The 27,928-nt window shown below is 45.8% G+C and overlaps 2 protein-coding genes and 2 non-coding genes across 5 annotated transcripts; all 4 read right to left on the reverse strand.

Moving 5' to 3' along the window:
• Positions 1-131: 131 nt before the first annotated feature.
• On the reverse strand, positions 132-8,626 carry SUMF2 (sulfatase modifying factor 2). Of its 2 annotated transcripts, none has more exons than XM_072978353.2 (9): positions 8,470-8,626; positions 6,238-6,361; positions 5,029-5,143; positions 4,083-4,127; positions 2,893-3,043; positions 2,376-2,431; positions 1,407-1,491; positions 790-955; positions 132-689 (listed from the first exon to the last, which is right to left on the reverse strand). In XM_072978353.2, exons 1-9 carry the CDS (start codon positions 8,561-8,563, stop codon positions 578-580), a joined length of 948 nt encoding a protein of 315 aa, XP_072834454.2. In that variant the 5' UTR covers positions 8,564-8,626; the 3' UTR covers positions 132-577. The 2 variants fall into 2 exon arrangements, with proteins under 2 accessions (XP_072834454.2, XP_072834453.2); XM_072978352.2 differs by having other exon boundaries at positions 6,211-6,361; positions 8,470-8,622.
• A 3,880-nt stretch (positions 8,627-12,506) lies between these two features.
• CCT6A (chaperonin containing TCP1 subunit 6A) lies at positions 12,507-21,931 on the reverse strand. Its single transcript, XM_072978350.2, has 14 exons — positions 21,724-21,931; positions 20,319-20,382; positions 19,698-19,832; positions 19,051-19,233; positions 18,805-18,908; positions 18,176-18,286; positions 17,787-17,946; positions 17,574-17,656; positions 16,126-16,222; positions 15,560-15,707; positions 14,228-14,361; positions 13,889-13,991; positions 13,185-13,257; positions 12,507-12,831 (listed from the first exon to the last, which is right to left on the reverse strand). Exons 1-14 carry the CDS (start codon positions 21,855-21,857, stop codon positions 12,759-12,761), a joined length of 1,602 nt encoding a protein of 533 aa, XP_072834451.1. The 5' UTR covers positions 21,858-21,931; the 3' UTR covers positions 12,507-12,758.
• LOC140701815 (small nucleolar RNA SNORA15) lies at positions 18,406-18,544 on the reverse strand. Its single transcript, XR_012080795.2, has one exon. It is a non-coding gene; the product is annotated as a small nucleolar RNA SNORA15 (small nucleolar RNA).
• LOC140701816 (small nucleolar RNA SNORA22) lies at positions 19,442-19,571 on the reverse strand. Its single transcript, XR_012080796.1, has one exon. It is a non-coding gene; the product is annotated as a small nucleolar RNA SNORA22 (small nucleolar RNA).
• Positions 21,932-27,928: the final 5,997 nt, after the last annotated feature.

Here is a 27,928-nt window from a genome sequence, read left to right on the forward strand (position 1 = left end):
AGTAACATCCTTAAGCTCTAACCTTCATTTCCATGCTGCCCGCCTAGTATTAGAGGAGGGGACGGAAACTTAGTTTGTAGGAACAGCATTGATACGTTTATAGCTGAAGGCAACAGAGATGAGGGCTTGCCTTAGGCGGAAATATTTCCAGGATCTGGACTATTTATTACTATTTATTAACAGCCAACAATTGGAAAGGACCGGTTTTCCAAAATTACCCACTTTCGATGCCTCAATAAATGTGATTTATTTATTGGATGTGGCCTCTTTTGGCAGGTTGTTTTGTCTGTTTTTAATTTAACTGTGACGTTTGGCTTCTACAACTATGACCCCCCCCCAGCCCTTTCCGAACTGGTGCCTTTAAGAGGCATTCCCAGGGATCAGCCGTACGGAGATAATGGATGCCGTTTTTTTTGTGGGCAACTTACTCCCCGGGCAGGTTTTCATGGGACTGGGCAATTTTCTTTGGCTCAGCTGTACACCACGACGCTTCTCTCTCTGGACATCGTGTTCTTATGGGTCTCGGCAAAACCGCAGGAGGACCCATCTCCACGGGACAAAAGACGGCCGTTGTCTTTCAGAGCTCCGCTTTTCTGCTCTCGGTTTCCAGGTTCGGTTTCCTCCGGGGAAGGCTGGCGGCGCAACGGAAGCTCAGATTGTCTGAAGCCGAATCTGGGGTGTTTCCCATTCTAAGGAGGAAAAAAAAAAGATGAAAAGCTCAGATTTGAACATGGGGTGAAATATGATGGTCCAGCAGAGTCGGGGAGAGATTGGATACCGAAGCCACACCTGGTTGCAACCTGGGCTCTATGGTTGGCCGACCCATCGACGGTGTCGATCCAAGACGCCCCCCGCAGGACGCGCATCTCCTGAGCGGGTTGATGGGATGCAGGCCCGTCTGGATGATACGCCGAAGCCGTCCATTCCCAAGTATTTCCTAGGAGGTCGTAGAGCCCTGGGAGGCAAGAAGAGAGGAGTTTGCTTGCTGGAAGAGAGACATATCTCCTTTTCAGAAAGAAAGCTCCCAGCTTGCATTGGGGCAGGAACAGGAAGCTTGGGCAGAGCTAGGCCTAGCTGAGCCACAAAGCTTTCCAGGCCTTTCTCCCAGGTGAGCCACATTTAGGTGCCTGTCAGGTAGAACTGCCTGAGAATGAAGAATTATGGGACTTGTAGTACAACAAAAATTTTTAAAAAACACCCTCCCCTATACCCTGGAAATGAAAAAGGCTGGGAGGCGAAGTGAGACTCTGGGAATTGGTCTCTCAAAAATAGAATATAATTTTATTAAATGAGAAGTTTTGCATAATATTGACAGGTAACCATGTGGCTGAAAAAAATGATTTGATTTTTGTGCAGAAAGACCCATCTGACCAGTTTTACTAGAAGCCACAGGAAAACATCCACACCGTAATTGTTCTGAGGAGGGAACGCTGTCACTGGCGATGCTCCGTGATAGCCGTCTTCAGCTGTGTCCGCCCTGGGGAAGTCACCCTGCAGATGGGAAACAAGGGAGGCACCTAATTTAGAGCAGAGCTTTAAAAAGTTTTAATTTTTTTGGAAAACAATTCCTATGAACTTTCAGGCAGCCTGACCAGAGGCCAGATTTTGGAAACTGTGGCCCAGAAAAGCAATTTCCCCCCAATCTCTGCTGCACAGACAACCAAACCCATCCACGTGGACAAGGAATATTTCTGAAACCCAGTAACCAGAAACTGTCTTCCCAGTTTGGGTCCAGAACAATCATGGCTGTGCATGAAACCAAACATCAAACCTGGTTTCAAAATAAACTCACCCCGTTTCCAAACCTGGAACCATTACTTGTAGCATTACTTCCTGGTCAGTTGCTAAACAATGCAACTTTCCAACCAGTAATCTGAAGCTGGCTTGTTGAGCAACTGATGAGAGTTTATTTTAAACCAAGATTCCACATTCACAGGTAACGATAAGCCACGAACTGGGGAAGTGAGCCTGGTTTATTCCTCCTCCTCTGGCTACATAGGAGTGGGAGAAAAGGAGCATATCGGCCTGAAGACCTTCAACAGTACCAAAGCAAAAATAATGACACAGCATGCAAACACTAGTTTAGTGGAAAATTTGGCCATAAAGGCCCTCAGTGTGACACTTTTCAAAGCTGACAGTTTCTTCACAGAGAATCCAAAATGCAGACCGCTGGATCAGTCCACATCAAGCAATGACAATCAAGTCTTTTGTAAAGCTAATGGATCTTAATTGTCCATTCAAGAGCAAAACCACCCTCAAATACCCGGTATTGCAATACTAGTGTTTATAACTATAGATTGGATCACTCGCAACAGTACATTGTTCCCGTGAAACTGAATAAAACACAGTCATCCTGGGACTGAGGTGGTTCTTACCTGCCAGAGGTTTGTGCGATTGGGCAGGAATTTGTTTCCCCAAGGATACAACCTGTCTAGCAAAAAAATGGGGAGGAAGAAGAGAAAGGAAAAAGAATTACAATCGCTTTTAGCAGATCAGAAAAGTGACAAGTTGGGTGCATGGGGGTTCTCAAGCCGAAGGGTTCTCAAATGCTTAAAATCAGAGGATTTAGGGACTTCAACACCGAGGACAACCCAGGATTCTGCTGGGTATGTGACTGCATAAAGGCAACCGCACAAGGGGTGGAAGCCACCTCCCAATCAAGACCCATAAGCGATTAGGAGTCAATAGCTTTACAAAATACCTGGTCCTTTAGTTGTTGATCTGGGCCATCCTCTGGTTTTGCAACTGATATATCTCAGAGCATTTTGGGGAGAGGGGGAGAAAAAGAACCCACAAATATTTCCACAACATGATCTTTTTCTTTGGGGCTGGTACCCTTACGACAACCAGATGGGACCATTTCAAGCTGTGCGAGCCCCTGCGCGTACGTACTCTCTAAGCCTCCCCGGGCGGCAAGCTCCCACTCCACCTCCGTCGGCAACCTCTTCTTTTTCCAGGCACAGAAGGCCTGGGCATCATTCCAGCTGGCATGCAACACGGGGTAGTCTAGCCTGTCCTTGATGCCAGATCTAGGACCTGAAGGCTAGAAAATAATAATTTTTTTTAAACCTCGGACCAAAGGATTCATTATTGGTGTTTTTATTGATAACCCAGCTTTCTGCTTTAAACCTCCCCCCCACTAATGATGGTACTTGAGTATGGAAAGATCAAGTTCAATCCTTCTCACTGTCATATATATATACACACAACACCTAGAATGCGGTGTGGGCGAGGCAACGGATAAAGAATCCGCTCGTATATCTATATATATGAGCGGATTCTTTATCCGTTGCTTCGCCCACACCGCATTCTAGGTGTTGTGTATGATACAGAAGTTCCGGAAAGACACTTCTCCTTTGAATGAGGCAGCTCCGAACAACAGCATTGCACTGCATCTCAACTACTCTCTAAATTCTATCCCTTTCTTCCACTTATTTCTCCACCGCTTTCACCTCGAAAAATCAGTCGTAACAACCTGTCCTTCCTATTTCTAAGTGACCAACATATTCTAGCTCTCATGATTTCACTGTCTTTGAAAGGCGAGCAAATAAAGTGCAGAGCTCACTAAAGCAACTAATTAATTCATAATCCAGTCGCCTGTTTTACATCTTACAGTAAACGTCCACTTTGCTTTCAGGCGTATCTTCGGAACACTGAGGACTAGCAACTCAATCCCTGTTTTGAAACAAATATGGACCTTTTCAGGCCATTGACTTCTAGGGGTTTTCTGCATTCACCCCGTCTAACTTCCTTTTGATCCTGATCGACAAATTAATTAATAATCCACGATGCCTTCTAAACCACCATGACTTCCCCGGAGGGAATGGGGAACACAACATTACTATTACACTAATCATCATCATCATCATCATCATCAAAACAACAGCTTTGAAGAATGGTTCGGAGGGAAGAAAACATGACCTATTTTTTTAGAGCAGCAGCAAATTCCAATAGAGGAATAAAAATTAAAAACGAACACCAAAACAATTCAGATCTTGTCCAAGCACCTGGTGAGCCACCTATCAAAATCTTGGTCAGGGAGCCGGATATTTTCGTAGGAGAGGGAGATGCTCTTAACTCACCTGCCTCCAAAACGCCTTCTGGATGGGAAGCCACCAGGGAGCCGACTGAAAAGAGAAAAACAGAGGGGGTTTAAAGCAACGTCAATGTTGCAGCCATATGGTTGACTGAGGCTGGTTACAGGGATCACGTAACCCTCCCTGTTACAGCAGATCCATTGGCTGCCGATCTGTTTCCAGGCACAATTCAAAGAGATGTTTCTAAACCTATAAAGCCCTAAATTCCCTCTCAGGCCAATCAGAAGCAAAAAAATAAAATACAATAATAATAAAAAAGAAATCAAGCAAATGTTTGCGATGGCCACCAGTTAGAAATAATGCTGTTTTTCTTGGAAGTGGGGTTGGGGTTATTCTAGGGCAGAATTTTCATTTATTTATTTTTGGAATGGAGAAATGTTGGATTCACATAACCCACATGGATCCTTTTTTAACCAAAGAAAGCCTGATTTTATCTAAACCCTATCCCAACCCCACTGACCCTCATTCTAAGATTCACGTAGGACCCACAAACTGATGCTTCTGCTCCCAAATTGTGCCTGTCTAGACTAAAGAGGCAGCATTTCAAGAAGTGCATCTCTAGCTTCTGTATGTACAGCACCTAGCACAGTACAGGTGCAATATGATTATTGTTCATTTTAACTTCTCATGCTTCCAGCCTCCCTTCATGCTACTAATCTGGTTTGTTTTCCTTCACCCCCCTCCAAAGCATGCACCTGAACATAAAAAGTGCACTCTGGAAAACGCATGCAATTGGAAAGGTGGGAAAATTGTAGAAAATCAAGCGTATTTCATGCATTGCAGAAAGAGCAGGAAACCTGCCACTCAGCCTGATGAACAGACATGTAGGACTCAAAAACCTGCACATTTTTTAAAACTTCTAGCAGGCATTTTTCATCCTTGTCTTGGGATTTGCGAGAATGCCACCTCTTTCCCCGAATCTGTGCTTTACCTCCAGCTTCTGCGTCACTTTCTTCTTAAGGTCCTCAGGCACGAAATCCTCAAAGACAAAACTCCAGCCAAACCGCTCGGCTTCTGTCGTGTACTTCTGGTCTCTCACAAATTCCCTGTCGTAAGAGGGGAAATTTTGACCCTTTGCAAAGGTCTGCAGATCCTGAGCCGGTCAGCCTGCCAAAGGGCGCACAAGCCTCTCCAAGCCTCCTTCCCCCACCTCCGTCTTTATTCCCCCTTCCAAAGGCCAAGGGAATCACACAACGCAAGGGGTGAGCAAAGATGAACACCGTCCACATTTTGCCTAGATATTCCTAGATGGGCAGACGTTATTTGAGATTTTTTTTAATCATCCTGGATAAATGACATATCCATTCCTACAGATCAGAAACGGTCACATTTTTGGAGCACAGCATTTTCTTACCACTGTAGGAGGAAAAAAGGTTGCATGGCAGATTATCCAGCTATTTATTTACAAGTAGATTTTTGCAGACGTGTTCTGGAAACCTTTGGATTGTTTTTCAATTAACGCAGAATAGTAGAATTGTGGAGTGGGAAGGGGCGTAGAAGGCCATCGGGTCCAACCCCGCTGCTCAAGGCAGGGATCCAAATCAAAGCAGATCAGACCAAGGATTTTCCAATTTTCTCTGGAATGCCTAAGGCAGAAGCTCAGGCTCCCACTTGGATTGAGAATCTTGACCCACCTTACAATACCGTCGAACAGATCTTAATTACAGATGCAAAGCACTGCAAACAATCTAAAATACCGCCAAAACACTGCCATTATTGCATTAGACCTCCCCCTGTGGCAATTTAATAATTCCATATACAGTGGTGCCTCGCTTAATGACCGTTAATTCGTTCCAGCGAAATCGCTGTAGAGCAAAAAAGTTGTAAGGCGAAAATAAAAGACCCACTGAAACGCATTAAAACCCTTTTTTTAATGTTTTGATCGTTGTAATGCGAAGAATCGGTTCCCAAAGCAGGGAACCGATCTTCGCAAAGCGAAAAACCCCATTTAAAACATTGTTTTGCGATCGCAATTGTGATTGCAAAAACATCACCGTGAAGCGGATTCATCGTAATGCGGGGTCATCGTTAAGCGAGGCACGACTGTACATGCAGGCCCACGTAATCTCCTTGATTGTTGTGAATTAAAGCAACACGAAAGCATGCCCCTTACCGGAAGTCTCGGTTAGTGACGGGATACCTGTCGATGAGGAAGGGTTCGACTCTGCTGACGGGAGAATCTTCTTTTTTACCATTAAACGAGCTGGATGGGATTCGCACCGTCCCGCCAGGCAGCTGAACCATGGTTTCGTCCTTCTCAGCGGCTAAGAAGGGAATGGAACGCAGTGGGGTGCTTTAGTGCTCGCGCGCAGGAGACTGCGGGTTGCTGTAGCGCTCAAGTGCCTTTCTTTCTACCCACGCGAGTTAGAGAACCGCAGGGAAAGACTAAGAGGTAGAAGCCACGGCCCTGCTTGAAGCGGAATAAGCAAGATCAAACCCAACCAGGTCCAATCCAACTCAACCTATTTGAATTTTAAAATTTGGTGGGTCCGGAGAACATCATTCAGTCTAGCCGTTAAAAGGCTAAATGACATCCGTGATCAGAGAGAGCAAACCCATCATCTCTCTCTTCTCATCCCGAGATTAGGGGGGGAGGACCTTGGCCCCTAAAGAATGACATCTTCAGCAACGGACACAAGAGAACATTCTTCTTATTCTTCCTTCTCCATTAAGGACAACGTTGTTACATTGGCTGGGGTTGGACACAAGAATCACATCATCCCCCCCCCCCCCCCGTTACAGCAGCTCCACTGGATGCCGATCCATTTCCGGACACAATTCAAAGGGCCGGTTCAAACTTATAAAGTCCTAAATGGCTTAAGTCTCTAAAGGACCACCTCTCCCTTTATGAGCCTGCTCAGGTGTTAAGAGAAAGGCCTTTCTCTTGGTCCCACCGCCCTGATTTGGGAGAGGACCTTCTCCACTGTTGATCCCAGACTTTGGAACTCCCTCCCACTGGAGGCCAGGCTGGTCCCTTGAGGATTTGCACCCTGATTGGTCCAAATAAAGAGGAAGGTCTGGGCTGTGTCTCTCCTAGTCATCTTTTGCCAGATCCATATATGCACATGCATACATGTTGCTATTTACAGTCAAGCTGCTTTTCGATTTCATGGCAAACCCAGGCGTTCACGCCCTCCAAAAAGGCCCTGCCCTTAACGGCCCTGCTCAGGTTTTGCCAACTCAAGGCCGTGGCTTCCTTGACAGAGTCCGTCCATCTCACGTTTGATTTTCCTCTCTCCCTGCATTGCTGTAACTTCCAGCACCTTTTTAACTGTTTCATATTATGCACTGCTGCCTATTTATATGCTGCCATTCCAGTTCAGGTTGGAAGTTTCTCTCTTTTTGGGGGACAATTCCAAGCATGCTCCAGGTGGGGCAGAGGATTATGGGGCTTGTAGTCCAGCACGTGCAGGAAAGATTGCACTCCCTTGCACCACCAGAAGCACACGTGGCCAACTGCCAGTCAGGTCAACTTCCACATGGGTCATTCCCTGTTACGTCTTGCATTGATATAACTTCCTTGCAGTCAGATTGTTCTGTCCATGAGCAAGGCTAGCGGCTAGTTTTAATAGCATTTTAAGCATTTCAGTTTTCTGCAAATACAGCGTGCTGTTTCATGGGTTGTGACCTTATTAACAATCCATCACTACATGATTAAGAGGCATTTTAAGGCATAACGATAAACATTTTCACAAAAATAACTAGCACACATTGAAGCCAATGGCCTTACAGGGGCTTAAAATAGCAGTGATTCCCAAATGAGAGGTTTGAAAATACAATGTTTGTCTTTTAAATGTTGCGCCCGCTGCAAACCTTAATCCCAAACTTGAGTGCCACTGGCTGGGGGCATTCAGTGCACTTTGTTGATGCTCCAAGAAACTCTTGTCTAGTTCATAACACTCCCTACCAGTAAGAGGTAAAAATCTGAATAAATTCCCTGCCCCCCTTTTTTGTGGCAAACTTGAAAAATAAGATTAAAACGCCTTTCTGCAGAAAATCGCCAGTTTGCACTTTCCAGGATCAACCTCACCACGAATGGTGTGGTTTACAATGCAGTCGAGGACTGTTTTCTCGAAAGCAAGGCCTGCTAATAGAGTCAATGCGGCTTAAAAGTGCAGCGGATCGGGGCTGTGCAGAACAAAGAAGCTCGGCTCTTTCTCCCGAGGACGGTTTTCCCTCGGAAGGTTTCAACACTTTCCCGGGAAGGGGTGAGAGACGGTAAAAAACACAAACTCCTAAGGTGGTTGGACTACAAGTCCCATGCCCGCCCTCCGGCCTAGCCAGGGGTCAGGGTCGATGGGAATTGTAGTCCCGGGAATTAAAGCCGTGTCAAATAGCCAAGCGAAAGAAGGAGCCGCCCAAGGCTACTTACCCCCCAAGGCGGAGGGAAGCCGATGGAGGAGGAGGAGGAGCAGCAGCAGCAGCTGCGCGCAACCTGCGCCGCGCAAACCTGCCCCGAAGCGCATCGCCCGCCTGGGATCCCGGATGCGCTTTGCTCAAATCCAGCCCGGGCGCAAAGCCGAAGAGCGACCGCTTCCGGGGCTAAGGGAGGAAACAGCACGAGGGCGAGCCTTCCCAAGTCCTTCCCCTTAACCTGCAAAATGCACTCTTTTTTTGAAAGAAAAATCAAAAATCATCTCCTTTTCCCTCGGAAGGAAAGCCGGGCTCCGGCAACGCGCAGTTCCGGGGGTTGCGCCCTGTTCGCGCCCAAGCGCTTGCTCGGGAGCAAATCTCCCTACCTCGACGGGGAGGCTTACTCCCGAGTAAAAGGTGGCCGGGGGGGGGGAGAGAGCCGCTTACAAAACTTCACCCCCTCTTTTTCCCCCGAGACTTCCGGCCCTGCTTGAAAACTTTTGAGAGCCGCTTGTACAGCTAGGCATGAAATGTCCAAAAACTCCGTTAAAAAGTTTGCGAAATTCCGATCTCTCGGGCGGGAGCCTTGAATTAGCCTCTGCGGGATGAATCCAAACCTGGGGTCTCTTTCGCGGGACCTAGTTTCCCCTCCCTCCAATTTTGGGGGACAAGGCAGAGAGGCCCACCGCCCAGTGCAAAGATGATAAAAGACACAAAAGCAGAGGCCCAGATCCACATCTCCGGAGCATTTCACAGCACACGGTGCATCATGTATCCTTTGCCCCTTTTGGGGGGGGGGGGAGATGGGGCTTTACCCAGGAGAAGGGCTATTTTGAACCTGCCTTGGTAGATTAAATGATCATAGAATTACAGAATCCTGGAGCAGGAAGGGGTCCTCGAAGGCCATCGAGTCCAACCCCCCTGCCTCAAGGCTGGCATCCAGATCAAAGTAGATCTGACAGATGGGTGTCCAGTTTTCTCTTGAAGGCCTCCAGCCTTGGTGTTCTCACCATCTCCCAAGGTCACGGTTCCCTTAACTTTTTCCTGATACATGTAAACATCGTTTTCCAGTCACGTTAATTCTTGTTTGTTGTTAAAAGACAGTTCTGGCTTTCAATGGCAATATCCTGTGCCATCATCATCAGGGAAGGCAACTGAGATATTTCATTTTTCCTGATATTCAGCTGAAATCTGGCTTCATGTAACTGGAGCCCATTATGACATGTCCTGCATTTTTGGATAAGAACAGATCCTGCCCCTCCTCAGCCTTTCAAGTCTTTGAAAAGTGCTATTTCCTCCTCCCCCCTCCATCTTTTCTCAAGGCTAAACATGGCTAGTTCTTTCAATCCTTCCTCTCAGAGCTTGGTTTCCAGCCCCGCCTGATCACCCTTTTGCCCTCCTCTAGACTTGCTCCAATTTGTCAGCATCCTTCTTGAAGTGTGTTGTCCAGAACTGGACACAATACTCAAGGTGAGGCCTAACCAGTGGCAAATAAGAGGATGATGAGTACCTTGTGGGATTTGGAGACTCTACTTCTGTTAATGCACCCTCAAATAGCATTGGCTGTTTTTGCAGGCCACATCACACTGTTGGCTCATATTCAGCTTGTGATCTATAACCATTCCAAGATACTTGCATATATTACTGAGCCAAATATCCCATCTTGTAACTGTGCATTTGGTTTTTTTTTTTACCTATGTGAAGAACTTTGCACTTCTCCCTGTTTAATTTCATTCTATTATTTTCAGCCCATTGCTCAAGCCTATCAAGATCTTGTTGAATTCTGTTCTTATATTCAGAGGTATTTTCGATTCGACCCAATTTTGTGTCATCTGGAGATCTGATGAGCATTCCCTGCACTCCCTCATCCCAGTCATTCATAAAAATGTTGACGAGCACTGGACCCAGGACTGAGTTTTGTGGTATCCCACTTAACTCCTGCCAGTTTCAGAAGGAACCATTCATGAACACTCTTTGAGTACGATTCTGTAACCAACTGTGTATCCACCTGACACTGCTTCTATCCAGCCCACACCTAGTTAGCCTGTTAGAATATCATGGGACACATTGTCAAAACGCATTAACAAAGATATACAGTATTACATCTACAGTATAGCATTCCCATCATCTTACCAGGAAAGTTAACCAATTAAAAAAATGTGGCAAGATTAGTCTGGCAGTAATTGTTCTTGACAAATCCATGTTAAGTTTCTAGTTACCACTGCATTGCTTTTGAGGTACTTGCAGAGTGACTGCTTTATAATCTGCTCCGAATTTTCCCTGGGATTGATGTCAGGCTGACCAGTCTGTGGTTCCTCCTTTCTGCCCTTTTTGAAGACAGGGATAACATTAGCTGTCCTCCAGTCATCCAGCAGTTCGCTCAGCCTCCATGATTTCAAGAAAATTGTTCTGAGATCTCTTCCACCTGTTCCTTCAATATCCTGGAATGCAGTTCATCTCTAGCCCCAGGGAGCTGAACTAATTTAAAGTAGTAAAGTACAGGTATCCTTATTTATCACTCTCAAACTGGAATCCTTTCCTCCCCTCCCTTCACATTTGCCTGGAGAAGCATAGACTGTCTTTTGGGAGAACGTGGTCACTTTCTGCCTTTTGTCATCTACCTTTTACAATGTTCTCATTGCCACTGAGTAGGTGAGCCACTGTTTCTTTCCTGTCTTTTAAGCATCCCCTTGATAACCTTTTGCCTTCCCAACATCCTCCCTGCAATTCTTTGCTACTCATCTCTACTCTTCCTTCGAGGTCCAGCTTTCCTTCTGCTTCCTATGACTTTTTTTCTTTTCAGGTCCTCTCTGAGTTTTTTGTGCAGCCACATCGGTCGTTTTTGCCATTTTCCATCTTTTTTTTTTCTGGTTGGGATGGTTTGCTGTTGTGCCTTTAGCATTTCCTTTTTGAGAAACTCCCACCCATCTTGGACTCCTTTTCCTCTGAGGATGTCCTGCCATGGGACCTTATTACCTATCACTATTCTAAGTTTATTAAACTGGGTCTTCCTTAAATTCAGTGGGTCCTGTGCAGCTACACTCCTCTTTTGTTTCCTTTGAAATCAGGAACACAGTCACTTTTCCCCCAGAGTTCTTCTGGCTGCCTCTCCTTCCACCACGTCATCTCTACTGGATAGAAGAGAGCTGAAGACACTTCTGATGTGCTATACGGTGACTTGCAAGAAAGGTCCTGTTGCTGTGATTTCTGCAGTAACACATCTGTGTTGCTTTTAAGAAGCATGGAACCATCTAAGTATGGCAGGAAGGCCACAAGGTTGTCTAATCCAGTGGTTCTTAACGTGGGCAATAATGCCCCCCAGGGGGCGATTTCATTTTTCAGGGGGGCGGTAGAACGAAAAGGGGCGGCGTGGGGGCGCTGGAGCAGAAGGGGGGCGGTAGGGGGGGCGCTGGAGCAAGCCAAACCTGTGAAGATGGCTGCAGCCTTTTTACAGTGTGCATGAATATATATTTTCCTCCAATTTTAATTTAGTTTCAGACTTTTTATCTTGACATTTTTAGTTCCTGCATTTGTTTTTATGCCCTTTTTATATTTCTTTTTGCATCTTAAAATTCACTTGCAATTAAATCATTAAATGTTACTTTTTGGGGGGCATTTCATTTTCTTGTAATTTAATTTTGTTTTCAGGGGTCATTGGATTTAAGTGTCTTAAATAAATAAACAAGCAAACAAATAAATAAGATATCATCACCGCGGGGAGGGGGGGCGATGATAACTTCCTCAATGGCTCAAGGGGGCGTTTCTTTCAAAAAGGTTAAGAACCACTGGTCTAATCCTCAGCATCTCCTTCCCAAAGTCTCCTCATGGATTTCCTTTACATCAAGGCCTTCTCAGCCACAGAGAAGATGGTGACCTCTTGGAAAAGTGTGTGTGTGGGGGGGTGCTACACATAAAACTAGAGAACCCAAGGCTACTAGCGCCTTTTCCCAGCCCTCTTTTCTCCGACCAACAATGCAGAGGATAAACCTCAAGGAAGCTGTGAAAGAACTCCGACCAAATGGCTGCCAGGCACCATGAACGGACAAAGCACGAGAAGAGAGTGGAATTGTTTATTGGGTAGAAAGGAAGGTAACGCCAGATGCATCGAATCAGTGCATGTCAAGAATAAATAATATCTGATTCCACAGAAGCAACCGTTTTCATCTGGGAACGGCCAAATTCCTGGTGGCGGAGAGGAGGCAACAGCGCCGGTCATTCTGAAAACTCAACTGGGCAAAAGGGAGGCCTTAATCTGGGCACTGGAGGCTGCTTGAGGAGACTTTCCCCCCACTCGGGACTGCTTTCAGCTCAGCCCTTGAGGGAGGACATTCCAGCACGCATGATTTCATCAACCAAGAGAATGCTGCTAGCAATTACCGTGCTGAAAAGAAACAGGGAAAAAAGGTTGGCACCCATCCTGGAGGACAAGCGGCTTTGGAAGAAAGCCACCCGCTTGTTCCTGGAACCTCGAGACAAGATTCTTTACATGAGCTCCAATGCATTTTCTGGGCTCCCCTTTCCCCCCTTCACGCTGTGGAGGAAAAAACCTGGCAAAACCACAGAACGCGAGAACCCAAATCTAAATTCAAATCCTAGCAAAAACATTCCAGCAGCAAGGTCTTTTCCTATAAAAGTGAAATCCCACTGCACTTAAGTACTTGTGAAGTCCACACTTGACAGCATGAATGCCTTCCACAAAATCATCTACAGGTTTCTACGGTTATAAAATGTTACCTTGAATGAAGCAGCTGTTTTTTAACACTGAAATTATCCCAAACTCCAGCTGCTCCGGCCACCATTGGTTCACCTGGAACGTGCAAAAGTAACACACAGATTAGCGAGAGCTGGGTATGCACACAAAACCACCTGCTGTCAACAGTGAACAAAGTGAAAAAAAATTCATGGGTGTCGTTTGCTCTGGAGTGCGCCATCTAGACCCACATTTCCCACGTGCCTGGCGTTCTAGAGAAAGGTTGTAGTAACTCTACTCTTCAAAGCTCAGTGAAGAGAAATTCCTGATGATGAGAAAGATTAACATCCCCACCCCAAAGTTATGCAACTACCTAAAATGCGAATGTCTAGTAGCAACAGACACCCTTATTTGCTGCAATGCATTCAGATCACACTTCTCCTGTAACCCAAAGGGGAAAATCTCATGACGGTAGTGTCTGGTGTCAATCACGCCAAACAAAGAGCTGCAATTTTAGAAGTGCCCATATATTGAGATTAGACTGGGTTTTCCTGATTCTGTATTTCAGTTCTCGGTTAGATGGAGAATACCTGAAAAATGCATTTTAATTAGCTGAAAGCAGCTGTTTTATGAAGTTCTCTCACCAATCCTAGCCTAATTTTTAAGGCAGCTTTCAACAACAAAGTGGGGCCCAACCCTTCCCACAAGAGGGTCACCTCCCCCACGGGGGTTTCTCTTTCTGTCTCACCAGAATTTAGATCCACGCCGACAAGCTGCCCTGACTCGGCATATTCGGCCTGAAGTTTCACTAGCGTTTCTTGAGGATCATAGCCAGAGTTCTGTGCGAGCACCTGAGACAATGGGAAGACATACACCAAGGCCTTTGAGTTTCTTCTGGAAACCTCCAATACACGGGGACCTTTTTATTATAATTCAGACAAAAACAAGGCTTCCCCGTCTGTGCTGACAACCAGACTGTTCTCTGCTCCTTCCCTTCCCTCCCCAGACGTCCTCTTCGTATTCCGCACCCCACTGGCACAAGGAGCCAGATAAATCAAATCCCCTTCCCCCAAAAGGGTTGCTATACCTTAGGAATGATGAGCAAGGCATCGGCGAAAGCCTGCACCCCCAGCTGGGCCCTTCCTTTGATGGTGGCCTTATGTTTCACAAGAGCATCGGCAATGGCCACCTCCAGGGCCCCAGCGCCTGGAACTACGCAACCTGAAACGAGACAGCAGGCATCCTTAACGACGTGGTAGGAATGACTGCAACATCAGGACCAAATGCAAGACACAGCTGAGCACATCCTGAAAATCAACCCAAGGTCCAGTTGTATTATTTACTAAACAGGAAGCTTTCTCCATCTTCTCTCTGAGGAAGAACAATAAACTGAAATACTCAATTCTTGGTTGTATTTGCTTTCTGAAGTTCATATGATTATTTACATCTAGGTTGGAACCTGGGGCCTTCCTAATTGTGGGATTATGATTACTTTGGTTAGTAGAAAGCAGGGTGGATTTAATTTAAATTAAAACAATTTAAATAGAACAGATTTTTTTTTATTTTAATAAAGAAGTTGGATTTTTAATTTAAATCCCATTTAAATCATTGATTTCTATTCACTCTGGTAGGCAGTAGAAAAGAACTCCAGAAAAAAAAAAGGAATCTCAGTTCTCTGGGTGTCACTCCACACACAGGCAAAATGGCACCACCCACACATGTGGGAAGTAGCAACAGGCTCATGGCTACACCAAAGAAAGCAGAACAATGGCTGGCTGTCAAGAGGTGACCCGGACAGTTAGAATATAGTGCCATGAAAGACGACACTAAAAGGGGAACTTCCCTGGGTGGGTTCCACTCATCTTTCGGTAACAGAATTGGTTCCAGCAACATAACCAGTATGTATGGCTTCACTTGAAAATACGTCTGGCAACGCAACAGGTGTTTGCCTGGGCTGGCACTATTCTGACCCCCCCCCCACCATATGCAATTACAGAGGCTCTTGTCAATTGATCAGTTATTGATATGTATACTGTTATAAGCCTCACTTCCCCTTTTCTACTGTACCATCCTATGCTTATGTAGTATTTTAACAAGCACTGCAAACAATATGTGATTGTGGACTTGTTTAAATTCTACCCAGGTGATTTTAAAGGTTTACTATGTTACAAACAGTACAGAGACTGTGCGAGAAGAACTGGGTTCTTTCGTTTCCATCAGACGGTTCCCTGTGTAAGTAGCCCCCTCCCCTGCGGTTGTGTGTCTCTTCGACACCCTTAGCCAACACAAACCTGGAGAAGAAGCAAGGGCCGCCATAAAAAGCAGTGCACCCTAAAACCAAAAGATCCTCATCACCCACTCAGCCCTGGCTTTGGAGGATACGAGGAAATGTTAAGCCATGTTTCTGACCAAGACTCACCGTCCTCTATGGCGTTTTTGACAGCACGCAGTCCGTCCCGAACAGCGTCCTTGATCTGCGTCAGCGTGTGCTTGTTTGGGCCTTTGATCAACAGAGTCACCGAACGGGGGTTGTCGCACTTCTCAATGAAAGTGAATTTCTCCTCACCCTACGCAAGCAGATCAAACAAAGAATTATCCAAATGCCATTAAAGAAACAAACAAACAGTTCATCAATCCAATATAAAGAAACCAAGGGTATTCAGAAATGGATGGGTGCTTTCCACCCTCACTTGGGTCAGGATGAGTCCCCCAACAACTCTTACCAACCCAGAATTCCAAGAACACTATCTGCACAACTATTCTGCTGCTGCTCAGCAGAACACATTGTAAGTATGTGACTGCTTCAAGCTTTATGAATTTTACACCGATTCAGAATATACTCGAATATGCTTGTATCCAGCAGCAAATGCTTCTGCAGAAGTGTTGCAAGAAAACCAAGCCAGGTACTATGGCAGAAGGCCAATCTCACTAAAAACAAAAGATTGTCTCTCTCTCTCACACACACACACACAAACAAACACCCACCAGCGTGTATTCGTAGACAAGGCCCGCGTGTCCCAGACAGTCTACCGAGAGGTCCTCCACTGAATTCATGGCAATGCCTCCACAGGCAAGAGTCAACCTGGGGAAGAAAAAGGCACGTTTCAGGGCATCTCTACATCATCCTGTTGGACACAACAAAAAGGATGCTTCACCCCTCTATTCCAGGCAACTCCACTTGCAAAATACAGATTTATGCCTTTGTAGAATAGAACAGAAACAGATACACCTGGATAAATATGGCTATCTACTGGATATTGCCAGCATCCCGTTGTTTCTGTTTCCTTGGAAGCAAACATTACAGCTGCTAGAATTCCTACCATGCAAGTCGGTGCAAGTAAAATCCGTGCCCTGCCTTGTGTCTCTCTTTCTTACATCTGTGTACAGTGGTGCCTCACACAACGATGTTAATTGGTTCCAAAAAAATCAACGTTGTGTGAAACATCGTTCTGTGAAACACCATTTCTCATAGGAATGCATAACTGGTTAATCCGTTCCAATTGGAATGGATTGCCATCGTTCAGTGAAAATCCCCATAGGAAACATCGTTGAGTGAAACAATGTTTCCTATATTGGAATGTATTGAAGCCGACTCAATACATTTCAATGCCTTTGCGAAGTCCTTTTTCGCTCCTGTAAAAGTGTCTTACAATGTTTTACGCTGCTTTAAATGATTGCAATGGTTATTCCACCTCCTGAAACCTATGCAAACTGATTTTGGTGTTGTTCTGACACTTCGTTAATTTATGATGATTTTTTGTTTTTTCTCCATAGGAAACCATTGGATGGTTTGTCTAATGGTTTCCAATGGAAAAAACAAAAAATCATCATAAATTAACGAAGTGTCAGAACAACACCAAAATCAGTTTGCATAGGTTTCAGGAGGTGGACTAACCATTGCAATCATTTAAAACAGCGTCCAAACATTGTAAGACACTTTTACAGGAGCGAAAAGGGAGATCGTTGTGTGAAAATCCCCCATAGGAAACATTGCTGTGTGAGGCAGCAAATTTGACAGAAAAAGGCATCGTTGTGTGAATTCATCGTTGTGTGAGGCACTCGTTGTGCGAGGCACCACTGTATAACAAATACAGCTCAGTGGTTGGGGGTCACTAGCTGCAGGGCCAGGGGCCGAGGGTGTGAATATCCACCGGGCCAGATCGTCCAGAAGGAGTGTGTGTGACTGCTGAGGCGACATGTCCTGCCACCTGGGTGGCTTTGGCAAGTTGCACAGAGGTCCCAAAGCACCTCCTGAAGGAGGGGCAGCAAAGCCATTCCCAACTACTTTATACAGTACCTAGAAAATGCCAAGCAAGCTGCCTTGATTGAATATGGGATATATGGCACATGACTGTATAACAAGCTCCGCTGCTACCTAAGACAAGGCCCGCAGCCCCAGGCAAACCCACAATGTTTGATGTTAATACACTGACCTCTCCATGTTTCTCCGTTTTGCTCTGCGCAAAGCGATGATTCCTTCTTTGGCCAGCACGTCCAGGGAGAAGGGGTCAATCCCCTATAAAACAAAGAGTAACAAAAGCTAAGCAGGCCTTTCTGATTAATTCAACTTATTCCTAAGGATCCAGTGAAGTCCCAGGATCTCAAAGTGCTGCCTGGCCACAATGCCTCCAAACCCGGAGCCTCACCTTCTGATTGATCACAACAAAACCTTTACTGGAGTCTCCCACGACGGTTTTCTTCAAATCAATGATCTTCTTCACTCGCTCTTCAATGAACTTCCTTTCTGCTTTAACCAGTTTCTCTCTTTCTTCCGCACTTTTATAGAAAAACCCGGAATTCACCTCTCTGGAAATAGAAAAATGGATCACATTATCCCGACGCTGTCAATAAGCATGCAGCTGGAGGCAAGAAAAATTAAAGCCAGCAATTTTAGAGACAACCACTTGGCAGAAGAGTCCATTAACCCAATCTGGGCCTCTCTGGGTCTGTATCAAAGCTTCTTCAGCACAAACCCACCACCACCACCACCTCCTTGAACAACCAAATACAACACCAAACCCTGCTAGAGACGTACGTTTTCTCATACTCGAGTGATACGTTACAAGTGAGGATGTAAGCGTCTTCCACGCGCTTCTTCATGTCAGGATGGCGAGCGCCGTGATCCAAGACAAGGCCTCGGATCAACCTATAAAGGAAGCAGTTTCAGATCTCCTGAAATGTACTTGCTTCAGCTCCTGCTTATCACACCTGCAGCCGGGCACCTCTCCCACCCAACTGACTTTCAATAGATGGCAAGCATCTTAGTTGTGTACCTGCCTCGGACCTGGACAGGCTGCCTTCCAGACAGCAGGCCACGCAAATAACCCAAGGCAGAGACCCTTTTTCTCGCATGGTGTCTGACTCCATTAGCCACTGTCAAAGCCAACGCAGAATTCACCCATGCCTTCCTCACCAAGACCTTATTTCCAGCTTATCCACATCTGTATTCCATTTCTTTAGCCCCTAAGGATACCCAAGAGGCACTCAGGTAAGCAGCAGCATCTTTCCTGAACCAGCAAAGTTGAGGAGTAGCGACAAGGGCCGCATCTCCCCAGCAGAAGGAAGTATCACAGGCTGGAGGCTGGGGGAGTACCAGGAGCTGGCAGGGCCCTGCAGCCCAGCTGAACAAAAAGCAGGACCTATAAACCGACTGAGTTTACTTACGATGTGTCAGTTTCGGTTTTGTGCTTCATCTCCATTATTTCAACCATGTACAGATCAATCGGCTCATTTGGTTTCCTGATTGCCAGAACAGAATCCACAACAGCCTTGAAAGGAAAGAGAGCAGCTCCTTTAAATACGACTTTCAAAAACTAGAGTTTTCTATGCCTCCCATATTCATCAACTTCTGTGCCTGCTGCATTTAGGTCACTTACTTAGGGGACACAAGCTAAGAAGCCACACACTCACCTCGGTTAATATATCCGCAAGCTCAGCGTGGACCTTGGTCCGAAGGGAGGTTCTGGCCACATCCAGGAGCATCTCCCTGTCCATCTCCTTTGTGTCCTTCACTACCTTCACTTGCTCCAGGACCTCAAGGGCTTTCTCCTTGGCCGCTTCAAAGCCCTCTGTAATTATTCGGGGATGCAAACCCTAAGGGCAAAGTAGTGATTAATGTATTTGCAGCTGGAAACAAACACAGTCACACAAATCTTCCCTCGCTTGACAATTTTGGTATATCTGGGCAACTAGAAAAAGCTGCATCTTTTAAAGCAACATTTAAATGAAAAGTTCTGGCTTTTCTACGTATTATAATTTTGGGCACATGACGCTGGCACTGATCAGACTTTGCCTGCATGATGCTTGTACTGTCCTTTTGAATACATATAAAAGGGAAAAATCCTTCCAATGCAGAGGGTAAAGCACAGCTTATTCTAGCACAGAGTTATGCCAAGGGAACTAGAGAGCTCGCTTGGCTGTTCACTGTGCAACAAGACATTTTTGGACAAGACATTTCCATGCAGTCGGTTAGATCAAAAGCTGCCAGAAATTGCATTTCCCTTAAGAAACAACAACCCTTCTCAATACCTGAAGTACAAAGGGAACCAGCCACATACCTCTGAAATGTAGAGGTCTGCCTGCTTGAGCAGCTCACCAATGATGAGAACGTTGGAGGTTGTCCCATCACCTGTGATGTCATCCTGCGCTGTGGCGACTTTGGCTATCAAGGAGGCAGTCGGATGCTGGATTTGCTGGGGGAGGAATGAGACACCACCATTATTCCTCATCCCTCCAGGGAGTGCTGCATGTCTTCACCAGCCAAGCAACAAACACAACCATCACCAAGACGTTTCAGCGGTACTTAGATCCAAAGCTTCCTTTCGCCACAAAATGCGAGTTTCTGAAGAGCTACCAAGCTAGAATTGCCTGGTATTGCAGGAACACTGGAGAGAGCTGAACACATTCAGCTTCTAAACACATTACAGCTTCTGCTGTGGTTCGGCTGCAACTTTCAAACTCTCTCACTAGCTATGCACAAGCTGAGCTCAATGTGCTCTTTCAAAAAACCAACCAAACTTCAATGAGGCACCTTTTAACTAGGCACACTGCCTTTTTTAAGGCCAGCCTTCTGACAGGCCAAATACTCAACAATTCCAGCCAGTAACTATTGGTCTAATAAATCCTCAGTGTACATGACCTGATTTTTTTATGGATTCCAGGGGAAAAAAAGGACTCACCATCTCATGAAGCAAGACGTTGCCATCTTTAGTAAGCTTGATATCTCCAGCACCAGACACAAGCCTGCGGGGGAGAGAGAACCATCAACCCAAGTGCCAGCATTCCCTCCAAAGATGACGAGACAGATATGCACAAAGAACTCACAGAAGAGCAGAAACTGTAGCCAACCATTTGCCCACCAAACCCTCTGTCCTCTAAACCGACCACAGCATCAAGGTTATGAGGTATGGGCGATGAAGACACAATACTCACTCTCTCAGCCCCCATCACAGCATGAAACTATGCAAGAACTTTGACAGGAGAACTGCAGTTGTAAAATTCTTCTTGCCTACACCATTTTCAAATGGACTGCTATTTCTTATTACGAGAACCAGTATGGTATAGCAAATGGTGAGAATGTTGGACTGAACTGGTGATGCTGGTAAGAGCCCTCCTTGAACATCTCATGTACCTTGAAAACACTGTTAGGGTTCCAATATGTGAGAAGCAACTCAACGACATGTATTCTAGCTACGCAAAGAACAGGGCTTAATACTTCTTTTTTTTTTTAATACTGTAAGCCATCTTGGGCCCTTTTAGGCGGAAATAATAAAACAAGAAAGAAAGAATTTTAAGGTGTGAGAAAACTGTCCTGCTTTCACCCAAAAAAATCTCTATATATGGGTACTGGAAACCCGTTCCCAAGTCCAATAATAATATTCATTCATTGCTTTCAGTTATAAGTTATTCCTCTGTTGGAGAAATCCCAGAACAGCAAACATCAACATTAAAGAAAACTATAATAATAATATAATTTATTGTCATTGTAAGTATATACACAGTATACCATACAACGAAATTCATAACAAGCTAAAACAACAAAAATACTTCACGCAAGTACTGAAAACACAAAGACAAAAAATGAAACTAGTATCAGGCCTATCAAAACAGCTCCACCTGGCACCTGTGCAAAGACATCATCCTTTACATGCTGGCAAATTAAAAGACAGAAAAGTTGGGGAGTAGAGGAGGAAAAAAAGAACAAAGTATCAGCCCTAACAGTGTTAATACCAACAGGAAGACACGCAATATCTGCCTCAAATGGCCCTCCAGACATGTCTTGACACCTTTTGAGACGCCCTGCAGGAGTGGCAAGCTTTTAAGTCTCTATTTTTTTTTTTACTATAACTCCCATCGTCCTTCATCCCTCGCAATACAGGCTGGGGATTGTAGGAGTCGAAGCCCCCCCCCCAAACACGTGGGGCGCCAAAGTTTCGCCACCCCTGCAAGGGCCTCGCGCATGCGCCGAAGGCCCCGCCCGCCCTGGAAAACCATGCGGCTGGGCGGGGCTTCGTTTGACCCCGCCTCCCCTTTTCTCCCTCAGCCCCCTCCCTTCCCTTTCCCAGCCCGGCATTCTGGCCTCACATCTTCATGGTTCCTTTGGGGCCGAGGTTGGTCCGGAGCACGTCCTGGAGGCCCCGCGCCGCGCTAATGTTGACGGCCAGGGCGGCCTGGGCCCTCGCCACCTCCGCCTTGGGGTTCAGCGCCCTCACCGCCATCTCGCCCGGGCAAAAAAGAGCCTCCACGCCCGCTCACGACCTGACTGGACGGCTGACGGCGCCCACGCGCAGCCGCAGAAAGAGCCAGGGGGCGGGGCCTCTGTTGACCCTCCCTTCTCTCCGCCCCTTCTAGAAGGCTCCTGTGGGTTTGGAAAAATTCTATTGGCTCAGCCGAAGCTCTCTATTGGCTTGCCTTCCCGTCGCTGAAGCCTGAAGCCCCCTCACGGCATCGCCTCGCGCGGTGGTTGGAAACCGTTGTTACGTAAAATGGCGGCGGGGTTTGGACTGCGCTTGCGCAGGCCGCTGTGGCGTTCTGTTAGCAAAGCCTGGAGGCGTTACTTTTACACGAAGTTCCCAATAAAAGTAACGCTTCCAGACTCTGATTATGATACGGCATGCGAAGAAGTAGATGCTAGTCCGGTTCATTAGTATTCTCTCCACTGAATAAAACTCCGTTTTTAAAAGTTACAATAACTAATGAGGTCATTAGAGCAAGGGGAGGAGGACATATTACATTTTCTCCCGACTTTTTCTTCAAAAACACATACTAAGGTGGCAATTTAATTAATTTGAAACACCAAATTGCAAGCTTTCAGGATCACAGATCTGTTCCTCAAGAGAGGAAGAAAGACAACACAATTGTGCAGGGTAAAACATGTTAAGTTTGCACCCTAAGGTTTGACGAAAAGCAACCCAAGGCGGAAATCGTTTTTTTTTTTGGGGGGGGGGGAGATTCATTTTTGAAAAGAATGTGACTTACTCTGAGTAGACACAGCTAGCGCTGTGCTCTTCTGCCTTTGTTTCCTTAAAATGAATCACAGTTGAATTCCATAGGATTGGACTGAATATAAGTTTGCAGGGACACAGCTGGTGTTTTGTCTTTTACTCTTGATTTTTCCTTTTCTTTACGACCTTCCTTTCCATGAGGCTGGCAAATTCATAAGAGCCTTGTAAGGTCCTTCAGACGGCTCAGCACATCTTAAGATGTTATGGGTTGATGCTTAGTTGTTTCAAAAGCCTTCTTCGAACAAACCACCATCATCCATTCAGAGCATCTTGAGATGCAACCCAAGGATTTCCACCTTGGGTAGCTTTTTGATCTCCACACATGGGCTTTGTTGTATATTCCCATCATGTTTCCATCATCTTGGTTCCTTTTCGTCTAGGGATGCAGACCTCTTACGTCCAAGGTTATTTATTATTTTTCCAGACAGGATTCTGTACACCTCTGTTTGCAAGTCAAATCCTATGGATCTACTGGCGCAGGATGATTGCTGGTTTTGCTGAGACTCTTGCCCAGTAGAGGGCAATCCAGCTATGCTAAAAACATAAAAGCTTGGGCTGTACATTGCACAAGAATAAGAATTTAAAAAAAATCAAAGTTTAAACAAATCTCCCTAAATCAAGCAATTTGTTTTTAAAAAATTGGATTCTGGAACCCATTCACAGCATCTTCTTCCTCCAACTGCTATTAGCTTGGGAGCAGATGATGAAAACAACTACAAAACCCAAGAGTAAAAATGAAACCCAGCACAGGAAAAATGGCTTGAAGCCCCTCTTCCCAATTTTGCTGTGGCTCTGATAAAAATTCTTTCCCATGACAGCAATTAACCCTTTTAATAAATTAACCATTTTTAAAGACAGTAGGCGATCCCATATACCCTTCACCGTAGCCTAGAACGTCAGACATTCATGTAAACATTTTGACATTTGCATGAAACAAGCAAAGACCAATCTAACTTTATGAAAACAATGTTTCCAAAAGTAATGCATTGATATTATTTTAAAAAGACGACTTTTGAATCCATTTGCTATTTAGAGCAACAGGCTGTCAAGAGTCCAGAGTGCAATCAGAGCCGATGTGTCTGAGAAACTGCGTGTGTTCGTTTTTGTAATATATATTTAAATACTACACAGCCTAACGGGGAAAATCCTGCTAAAAGTGGGAGCACCCTAAGATCAGTGGGGGACGCTCCTGTCGCCATCCGTAGGCGCTGGCCTTCAACTTCCAGAAACCTCACCTGGCATGGCCAAATGGTGAAGAACGATGGGAGCTGTTTGAAAACCAAAAGAATAAAAGTGTTACCTTGCCAATTAACCCTTGGAAGATATTTAGATTGCCTTTGCAAATTTTTCTCCAGATCCGTGCAACTCCTGCAGATGTGAGGAGCTATACTGCTCACCTCTAACCTGTAACAAGTGTCATATTCTGATTTACAAATACAGATGGCCTGCTAGAGCACAAGAGCACTCCCCACCCGCTTCTGGATCAGTTGGCAACCTTAGCTCAGGTGACCCACCTCAAGAGGAGGTGCATTCGAACACCTCTCAGAAGGCCCTGTGGTTTGAAACTGGCACCTGGCATAATTAAACGTCTGTGCTGTTCACCCTTAATGCGTTATAACTGCACTAATTATTGTCATTATATCTCGTTAAGCAAGCCCGACCTGCAGCAAAACAACCAGATTTCTTCCTCTCTTGCAAAACGCCTGTAAGCCAAAGCTTGGAAAGTTGGAACATTATGCTAAACAAAACCAGTTATTCCTGAGGGCCAGGCAGAGTAGTGGTTAGAGTGGCTGGATTTCCCCCCCCCCACTAAGACACCAAACCCACCAGGTCTCTGAACCGGCTGTTCTCTCTCAACCTGGCCTGCCTCACAGGGTTGTTGTTTTAATTAAAAAGGGAGGAGAGATACATTTGGATACCTTCCTAAGTTCATAGCAGGAAAGGTGGGACAGACACATAATGGAATCAAACTGAGTCAATTAGGACAGTGTGGGGCCTCCATGTTCAGAGGTAGCCTATCTCTTTACTGAGCTAAGCAATGGGAACTCATTGTAGATCTGGCTGTTTAAAAAAAACCTGTACCTGGCACCCTTAGCTCACAGGGCAGAAGTGAACCAATACATTACAAACACATCTCTGATGCTTAATGAAGGCGCTAGTCCTCATGGTTTTGCTTTCAGCAGCACACAGCCTCTAACCCCCTCGCCTCTTTTCATCTTCAGGATTCCTCCTTCCACTAAAGTTGAGGCTAGAAAAGGGGGGAAAAAAGACCTCTCGGCTCCCTTCACCAAGGTCTGAACTTCATGGCCAGCGTTCCCTCTTTGCAAACTTGGCAAGTTCAAGACCTGAACTTTGGGAAGTTCCTTCTTTTTCTCTCAAAATCTCTCTGCCTGGCCTCCCTTCCCCGAGGAGGGCTGTGTTCACACGGAGGGAGCCCTTTACACCTTGAGGAAAAGCCAGGACCCAGGTGGAACCAAGAAGTGCAGAAAGAAAGCAAAGAAGCCAGCGCGTGATTCCTTGGCTGTTTGGGGTGGTGGGGGGGAAGGCGCTAGTCCTCAAGATCCCGCTGGGAGGGAAGAAATCTAGGCTGAGTTCACTCAACCCGGAACGGCTCTCGCTTTCTTTATCTTGGCAAGTTCACGGCCAGGCCAGGCCAGGCAGCCAGCCGGCCGTCCCTTTCTCCACCTCCTCTTTTACCCCACCTCCCCAAGGCTGCCGGCTGGGTTTGCTCCGGAGCCAATCAGGATTCTCTCCGGGTCGGATCGGAGGTGGGGGGGGTGGATGGGTGGAAATCCTCCTCTTTTTCCCCACCCCACCCCCAAGTGCAAAATGACACCCTGCACCAGACCCGGTCTGTGTAAACAGCCGGAGCCTTGGCCGTGTGATGCACCGGTTAAATTAAATTTTGGAAGTTAGGAAAAAAAAAAAAGCAAGCCAAGCCAAGCGGCACCATCACCACTGGGCAGGAAAATGTGGCCGGCTGCCAGCCCCAGATCGCGGCTGCTTCTTGCTTCCTTGGCATCGAGGTGAGTGGGGGGAAAAAAGACGGCGCGGATCCTGACCCCCGCTGGACGGCTCTCCCCGGCGAGAAAAGAAAATAAGATTTGCAAAGCCGGAGCCGCAAGATCGTAAGTTGGGAACACGGGGGGGGGGGGCGGTTTGTTTGGTTTTCCCCTCCCCCGACCCTGACCCCTGGGTTTTTAAAAACATTTTTTTTTTAAAAAAAGGGGGGAACTACAATTCCCCAAATCCCCAGTCAGCTCAGCTGGCTGGGGGATTTTGGGAGTTGTAGTCCCCCTCCCCTTGAAAAGAGGAGGGGCGTTCCCAAGTTTCAGTTTTTGTTGCTTTTTCCCAGTACTTTTCCGATTCTCTCTCTGAACAGGGATTTTTTTAATCACTTTCTCCTCTGCTGGTAAATCTTTAATTTTGTTTTTTTTTTTTTACAAAGTCTGTGTCAGGGGAGCAAAGGGAAGGGGAGAAAAAAAACCGAAGATAAAGGGTCAGATTGTACTAAAAGGATGCTTAAATGATGCAATCCTGAGCCCAGGCTGGGAGTCAAGAGGATTTCCCCCAGCCCTCTTGTTTTCTCTCTCTCTCCTGGATGTCCCTTGGGTGTTTTCCTAACCTGTTTGGGGGGGGTTTAGATGGGGAGAACGATGGGTCCAATTTATTATTATTTAAGGTAAAGATTCCCCTTGACAAATGTCCAGCCGTGTCCGACTCTAGGGTGCGGTGCTCATCCCTGTCTCCAAGCCTTTAGAGCCAGCGTTTGTCTGAAGACAGTTTCCGTGGCCATGTGGCCAGTGCGACTAGACACAGAACGCTGTTACCTTCCCACCGTGGTGGTACCTATTTATCTACTCACATTTTTACATGCTTTCGAATGGCTAGGTTGGCAGGAGCTGGGACGAGCAATGGGAGCTCACTCCGTCACGTGGATTTGATCTTATGACTGCTGGTCTTCTGACCTTGCAGCCCAGAGGCTTCTGGGGTTTAGCCCGCAGTGCCACCATGTCCCTCTTATTGTTATTTACTTTATTTAAAATACCTTTTACCCCGCCTTTCTCCTTAAAGAGGGCCCAAGGCAATTTACATCCTTAAGACAATATGTAAGCTAATGTATATACTAATGCTAAACAGGATCAAATGAATACAGTGCTAAAAAAAATACACAGCATCAAAAAAAAGTACAAAGCCGGAAGGTACAACCATCCATTTAAAATTTCAAGGGGAGATATTGACATTAGAAACATGCACAAATTTAGCAGATATAAGGCACAAATTTCTGTAGAACTTCCTAGGCCAATGGGCTGAAAATGGCAACTTTCAAGTTTGTGTCTCTTTTTTATTACAGTTCGTTGATGTATCTTTATTTATGTCACATTTTATTATCTGTCAGAGCAGATTATGGATCAGTTTTTAGAAAAGTCAAAATATGCCTGCTCTCAGACTCACCACCTTCTTCTTTAAAGACATAACATAAAAGGAAAGAGGTGAGGAGGGCTGAGGAAAACAAGGACAATCATATGCAGGGTCCTTATCCTGCAAAGGCCCCAGCATAGTGGAATAATGACAGCTGGATGACTGTTTCACCTCTCATTGTTTAAAAGAGCCCTGTATGGTTTGAGCAAAAAAAAAAAAAAAAGGTTTATTTGTCTGCCTTTCCATTGGGCCAGCCAGATTCTTTCAGAAAACCCATAAGCTTAGGATGAAATTGCTTTCAATCCCCCCCCTTCGTTTATCCCAAGCAGCCATTGCTCAGAGGTAGTCTGCCTCTGAATATGGAGGTTCTATATACTCTATTAGCCAAGTGAATTGCATTTTGGAACAAAAACTCTTACAATCCCACCATGGCTGTTAGCTGGGATTTTGGGACTTAATAGTCAAACCTCTGAAAACAGGGACTTGTTCTCTATTGGATTTTACTTGTCCTTTAAAACAACAACTTTAATGTCCATACCGAATCCCAGCATTATTACAGATTGTGGGGGGGGGGGAACACAAGCAACCTCTTTCTTCTGCTAGTGAAAAACAGTGCCGGGCGCTCTGAAGTTTGAAAATGTGTGTTTCATTTACCAGCCGGGTGCTTTCAAAGCATGCCTGAACGTGACCATCCCAGCCGGAATGGCACTGAAATGAAAACCTTGTGCTAATGCAATTAAATGTTGAAAAAGAAGGAAAGGGAAAAGAGAGAGAGAGCTAATCCTACCGGAAGAATAAATTATGTAAATGCCCCTTATCAGACCAGCAGTCCTGCACTGGGGCTGTGTACACAGCAGTTCTGC

This window comes from Pogona vitticeps, chromosome 7, assembly GCF_051106095.1.
Source record: "Pogona vitticeps strain Pit_001003342236 chromosome 7, PviZW2.1, whole genome shotgun sequence".
NCBI lineage: Eukaryota > Metazoa > Chordata > Lepidosauria > Squamata > Agamidae > Pogona > Pogona vitticeps.

What these genes read in the sequence shown, in the direction of transcription:
- SUMF2 (XM_072978352.2), bottom strand. Translation starts at nt 8,563, where the DNA reads ATGCGCTTCGGGGCAGGTTTGCGCGGCGCAGGTTGCGCGCAGCTGCTG. An exon ending in GCTTCCCTCCGCCTTGGGGG is followed by an intron (nt 6,362 to 8,469) that starts GTAAGTAGCCTT and finishes TTCCCTTCTTAG; the next exon opens with CCGCTGAGAAGGACGAAACC. An exon ending in AGAAGGCGTTTTGGAGGCAG is followed by an intron (nt 3,044 to 4,082) that starts GTGAGTTAAGAG and finishes ATTATTTTCTAG; the next exon opens with CCTTCAGGTCCTAGATCTGG.
- CCT6A (XM_072978350.2), bottom strand. Translation starts at nt 21,857, where the DNA reads ATGGCGGTGAGGGCGCTGAACCCCAAGGCGGAGGTGGCGAGGGCCCAG. An exon ending in CCCAAAGGAACCATGAAGAT is followed by an intron (nt 20,383 to 21,723) that starts GTGAGGCCAGAA and finishes TCTCCCCCGCAG; the next exon opens with GCTTGTGTCTGGTGCTGGAG. An exon ending in TTGTCTACGAATACACGCTG is followed by an intron (nt 15,708 to 16,125) that starts GTGGGTGTTTGT and finishes CTGCTTGCGTAG; the next exon opens with GGTGAGGAGAAATTCACTTT.